Source organism: Echinops telfairi, unplaced genomic scaffold (genome assembly GCF_000313985.2).
Source record: "Echinops telfairi isolate 266 unplaced genomic scaffold, ASM31398v2 ScPeMD7_655;HRSCAF=1070, whole genome shotgun sequence".
Lineage (NCBI taxonomy): Eukaryota > Metazoa > Chordata > Mammalia > Afrosoricida > Tenrecidae > Echinops > Echinops telfairi.
Window position 1 is genome coordinate 29,097,875 of NW_022104553.1, and position 5,284 is coordinate 29,103,158.

At 63.2% G+C, this 5,284-nt stretch overlaps 1 protein-coding gene across 4 annotated transcripts in view; it reads right to left on the bottom strand.

Moving 5' to 3' along the window:
- The window catches only part of CIC (capicua transcriptional repressor), a 26,514-nt gene that overhangs the window by 5,495 nt on the left and 15,735 nt on the right, over positions 1–5,284 (bottom strand). For 3 of the 4 annotated variants that reach the window (XM_045292726.1, XM_045292727.1, XM_045292725.1), the window contains exons 3-10: positions 3,258–3,407; positions 2,948–3,182; positions 2,727–2,856; positions 2,429–2,611; positions 2,173–2,338; positions 809–1,008; positions 481–706; positions 23–126 (exon numbers count right to left, since the gene is read on the bottom strand). In XM_045292726.1, coding sequence (XP_045148661.1) covers positions 23–126; positions 481–706; positions 809–1,008; positions 2,173–2,338; positions 2,429–2,611; positions 2,727–2,856; positions 2,948–3,182; positions 3,258–3,407 — 1,394 coding nt within the window. Of the gene's footprint in view, positions 1–22; positions 127–480; positions 707–808; positions 1,009–2,172; positions 2,339–2,428; positions 2,612–2,726; positions 2,857–2,947; positions 3,183–3,257; positions 3,408–5,237; positions 5,279–5,284 lie in introns of those variants that run through there. The other variant, XM_045292728.1, reaches the window with a different exon arrangement.

Consider the following 5,284-nt stretch of genomic DNA (forward strand, 5'->3'; position numbering starts at 1 on the left):
GCGCGGCGGCGGGGTAACTCACCTTGCAGCCCTCAGGGTCCTCCCCAGAGCTGTCCCCACTCTCGCTGTCAGTCACCCGCTCCTTGCACTTGAGATCAATGTCCGTGGTACTGAAGCCGTCTTCCGCTGAAGGAGCCAAGAGTTAGGGTCAGCAGAGGGGTGGGGCAAGGGAGCCAGAGACACAGCCTAGAGCCAGGGCTCTGGCACAGCTCCACTGCAGGTGACAGGAGGTGTCCTCCGGGAGCCTCACTCCTCAGCCCAAGGTGACCCGGTCTGAACTGCCAAGAGATCTGGTCACACCCATGCCCTCCACGTTTCCCAAGAGCAGGGCTGGGTTACTGAAGGGTCTGTAGGGAGAGGGTGCTCAGCCGGGAATGAGCGGGACAGAGATGGAGCCTAGTGGCTCGGGTAGAACCTCTGCTCTCCCCCCCACCCCCCACCCCCCACCCCAGTGCAGGTTCCGGGTCCCACCCTGCTCACCAATGACATCATCGTCACCCTCCTCCTCACAGATGACCATGCGTTCCTCATCACTGGTCATGTCCTCGCTCGTGGCCCTCTGGGAACGAGAAGCTCGGGGAGGCAGCAGGGGGGGCCGTCCACTGGCTGCCAGGGCACCTCCCTCACCAGGAGCCGTGAAGGGTCCCGGTGCCCCATACTGGGCAGCGGGCTTTGTGCCAGAGTAAGACACGGGGCCAGACACCATCTGAAGGGAGGCAGGCAGGGAGGGCTCAGGCAGGGGCTCAGCCTTAGGCAGCACCCTCTCTCTGCACTGCACTGCTCCCCCCAGGGGACCCGCGGCCCCAACCTGAGTCAGCTCCTGCAGTGCCTGGCTGTCTGCCTCCCCGCCGTCCAGGCTATGGACACCGCTGTGGGAGAAGGCACGGGGCCGGGCAGAGCCAGGCCCCACGGGGTGCAGCCGTTCTGCCCCACAGGAGCTGCTCCCTGGGGTCTTGGTGTCCGAGCTCAGGAGGGTCTGGGCAGTCACAGACAGCAGCTCTGTCGACACTGTGGAGGGGACAATCGGTCAGAGCGCCCCTGGCCAGTGGACTGGCCCAGGCAGCCACAGGTTCATCTGATCAGGGCGCAAGGGGGATAGGTCGCCGCCCTGGGTCACCCGGTAGAAGAGACTCGCTTGCCAGTGCAGCCTTTGCTCCCCACTGGGTCCCGCCCTCAGGGTGGGGTGACAAGAGGCCGGACCACTGCACAGTGGCCATGCCGCACCTTCACATCAAGTCTTGGGGGTGTACCCACAGAAAGACTTCAGAAAAGTATAGCAGGCATGGTCGAGCACACCGGTCCCTTGGAAATCAGAAACCACCCAGCAAGCGACACCTATCACATTCACTCTCAGAAGCAGCTAGGCAGGCCGACCTTGGATTCTACCCATTTTTGCGGTCTGTGACCAGACCTCTCAGAGGCTCAGGATGTATCTGCAAAAGGGGGGGTGGTTCCAAGCATAATTGAGTGTAACTCTTCTCCGAGGCTGGCACCCGAGTGAGGGCTCAGCACACTGCCAGCTGCGAGTGAGACTGCCAAGGAGCCCTGGTGACACTGTGGAGTGGGCACTGGGTTGCTAACCATGAGGTCGGCGGGTCAAACCCATCAGCCATCTAGAGGGAGAAAGACAGCGCTTCCCCAGCCTGTAAACAAGAGTCTCGGAACCTCAAAGGGGCACTTCCACCCTGTCCTGTAGGGTTCACTATGAATCAGCCGCCAACTGATGACAGGGGGTTTGGGGCTTTTTGGACCTCCCAGGTGGCACTGTTGGATAACAGTTGGGCCACTGATAACCAAGGTCAGTAGTTCAAACCCACCACCCTCTCGCTCTGCTTGAGAAAAATGCCGCCATCTGCTCTCGCACAGGCAGCGCAGTGGCTAGGAGTTGGGTGCTGACCACAGGGTCAGCAGTGAGCAATAATCAGCTGCTCGGCAGGAGAAAGAGGAGGCTTTCTGCTCCCGTTCCACTCTGCCCAGTGGGCCGGCCCAGGGTAGAGACAACTCCACGGGCACCTGTGATTGCTTGGAGACGGCTCCCATCAACACCTCCAGCCTCCACGGCCCCTACTGGGTCGCTCCAAGTCTGAATCTACTCGCCGGCTGTGGTGAAGGGGCCCCAGATCACAACAGTGGGCAGGGGGTGAGAAGGTGAGGGCTAGGGCGGGGACAAACCTCCAGGGGCGGCTGCGGTGCCCGTCTCTGACATGCTCCGCTCCCGGGGCTCCTTGTGACCCCCCGGCAGACCCAGGCTGGTGGGCTTGGCCTCCGAGCTGGACTTCTTCCGGTCCTTGTTGCACCACTTCCAGTCTGGATGGGCCTTGAAGTGGGCCTCCTTCACCTGGGGAGGAGGAGCGGGAGGGCCGGGTGAGCCCTCACTTCTCACACTCTACCAGAGGAGGCCTGAGCAACACCAGGGGGAAGGCCTTACCTGGAAGGCCAGGTCATGGTACTTTTGCTTCTCCTTGGGCCCCAAGGCATACCACCACTCGCCCAGGATCTTGCTGACAGTCCGGTTGTCCTGGTTGGGGTGGCGCTGGTGGACCAGGGCCCGGTGCCGCTTGCTGAAGATCATGAAGGCGTTCATGGGTCGCCGAATGTGGTCCTTCTCACGCTGGAGCGGACCCAGCCCCGAGACACGATGGTTAGAGGCCATGGGGCAGCTGGGGGCGGGGGTGTGTGTGTGTGTGGGTATATGCACAGGGCGAGCAGAGGGTTAGGCATGGCACCTTATTGGGGCTCCGTCCGTCCTTCTCCGAAGACGAGTCCCGTTCTTTGGGCAGGGCACTGAGCGACTGGGTCCGGCGTTTTCCAGGTGGCAGAGGCAGCTGGATCTCGGGAGACATGATGGAGAGGAAGCTGTGGGGAGGAAGGGGGACAGGCAAGGACCCTAAGGACAGTGTCCCCGTGGTTTGCTCCTGTACTCCCTCCTGGGCCTCGGGGCACTCACGCATCGTCATGGTCGCTCTCCGTCTCACTGTCCAACCGGGACTCTCCTGGGGGACCAGGGGCCTCTTCTTCAGTAGCAGGAGGGGGTCCCTTGCCAGGATCTACCCCACCCAAAGTGTGTGGGGGTCCAGGCCCTGGGCTTTCCGGGCAGGTGGCTGCAGGGGGCCGCCCAGGATCGGCATTTCCTGTCCCGCTGGGTGGCTGCTCGTGAGCAACAGCTGCTGACTCAGCAGGTTCTGGGGACAGAGAGGTGGATCAGAGAGCCCCCTGGCCTCCATCGGCAGGCCCCTCCTCAGCTGCCTACCCCTCACCTTTGCTCTGGTTGGAGGCCACCAGGTGGCTGGCAGGTTGCTGGGCCTCACTGGGCTGCACAGAGGGGTCAGGCTGGCTGGGAGCCAGGAAGGGGACTAAGGAGTGCCAGGGGAAGACGGCCACGGAGCGAGGTTCCACATTCGTCCACACTGTGGGAAGGAGCCAGGTGAGTCGGGCAGCAGAAAGGCCTGGCCGTGACCCACCCCCCTACCCGCCGCCGCCACTCAAATTCTTCACCGAGGTCAATAAGGGTGGCCCCACCCCTTTTCCACATCCCTCCTTGTCTTAAAACCACTGCAGTGGGCATGGGTGGGCGGTGATACTCAGATCATCCCAAGCCCCCACCCCTCAATGAAAGGCTTCTAGATTTATAAACAACAGCAGCAAAAAAAATAGGTGGCTGTTAAATAGTACACACACCCCTTGCCCCCACCAGCCCTGCGCCCAGGCCTGAAGAAAGACTGGCTCCTGCCACAACCAGGGCATGCTTGGCTGCCATCCCATACTCCCAAGGCCCCAAGACCTTGGCCATGCTGGGGAACCTCCCCCCTAGGTCGTGCCACACACACACCCCCACCACCACCACACCACACTCCACCTCTCCCGATTACCCACAGGCCTTGGATCTCCCTTTGGCCCTCCCCCTACTACAGACTCCAATGAGTCCCTCAGACCTGCCCTCTCTGGGCCAAGCACAGGTGGCTCCAGCATCCCCACTTGTACCCGAGGAGGCCGCTAGCGTGCTGGGCTGTGCTGAACCTCTCTGCTTATTGGGAGCCTGACCTGCGGCCTGCCCCTTGCCCAGAAAGAGGGGAGGGTGTGCTCCAGAGAAGATGCGGCTGGACGATGGGGGACTCTGAGAAAATTGTTACAAGCCTGTGCCACAGGCAGGCCCAAGTCCCAGGTGTTTCCTTCAGCACACACCACAGGAAGGCACTGCCCTCCAGTGGGGCCGGCCCCTGGGGTGCTCACCTTCAGCCTCAGTCGAGAGGCTCCAGGGGCAGCCGGGCTCTGGCTTCCCCTCCCATTGCCTGGTTCCAAGGGGGGGAAGTGGAAGCAGCCCAGGAGGCCCCAGCTAAGGGGAGCGGGTAGAGGACAGGAGGAACCGCCCTCCCCTCTGGGGGTCTACTTCACGCCCAGCCTCTCAGGCAGATCAAGTTGACCTGAAGTGACCCCCGGCCCCAATGCCTGGCCTGGCCTGGCCTGGGGGTGGGTGGGAGGGGAGTTTGGTGGGAGGCCCCGGCAGTCTAACCTGATTTTGCCAGAAGAAAAGGTAGCCAACAGTCTCAGGGTAAGGTAGGCTAGTTCTGGTCCCTAGGATAACCCTGTGCCCTAGCCCCAGCACCTGCTGGGCCCTCCAACCCTGGACCACGGCGCCCAGGAACCTGGACCTGGTCCTTTCTCCACAAGGATCGCCCTCACCAGGGCCCCCTCATCTTCTAGGGGGAAGGGGGAGGAGGGGCCCGGGGCCAGCAGACAATGCAGGGGCGGTTCTCTGGATCTGCCCCTTCGGGAGGTGTCTGGGCTCTCTCCCTCGCCTCTTGAAGTCGTGCCCCCCAACACTCCTGCCGTGACTCCGGTGCCGACGGCACACTCGCTCACTCACTCCCCCAGCCCTGTCCTTGGCCCTCGGCCTCAGCCCAGCGTCCTGACCAGCCTCTCGCTGGCCCCAGGCTGCTCGGGTCCCCACTGGCCTCTGAGCCGGTTCCTCTGCACCTTGCACCTCCGGTTACCCGGGGCCCGTTACAGCCCATCACCTAACTAACGTGGCGCGGTGTCCCCAGGTACTCCTCACCGTCACGTCCATCCGCTCCGCTCCCACCTGCCGTCACTAACCACTCGCCCGGCCCCGCGCTCCCAACTTTGCCCGCCGTCGCCCGCTCTACTCTGCTGCCTCCCATTCGGAGTGCCCATCCCCGTTACTCCGCCGCCCGCAGCGCCGAGACGCCTTGACCCGGGCAGTAACGGGCGATACTGACCGAACATGCCGAGTCCACGGGAGGCCGCGCCGGACGCGGGCACCAGG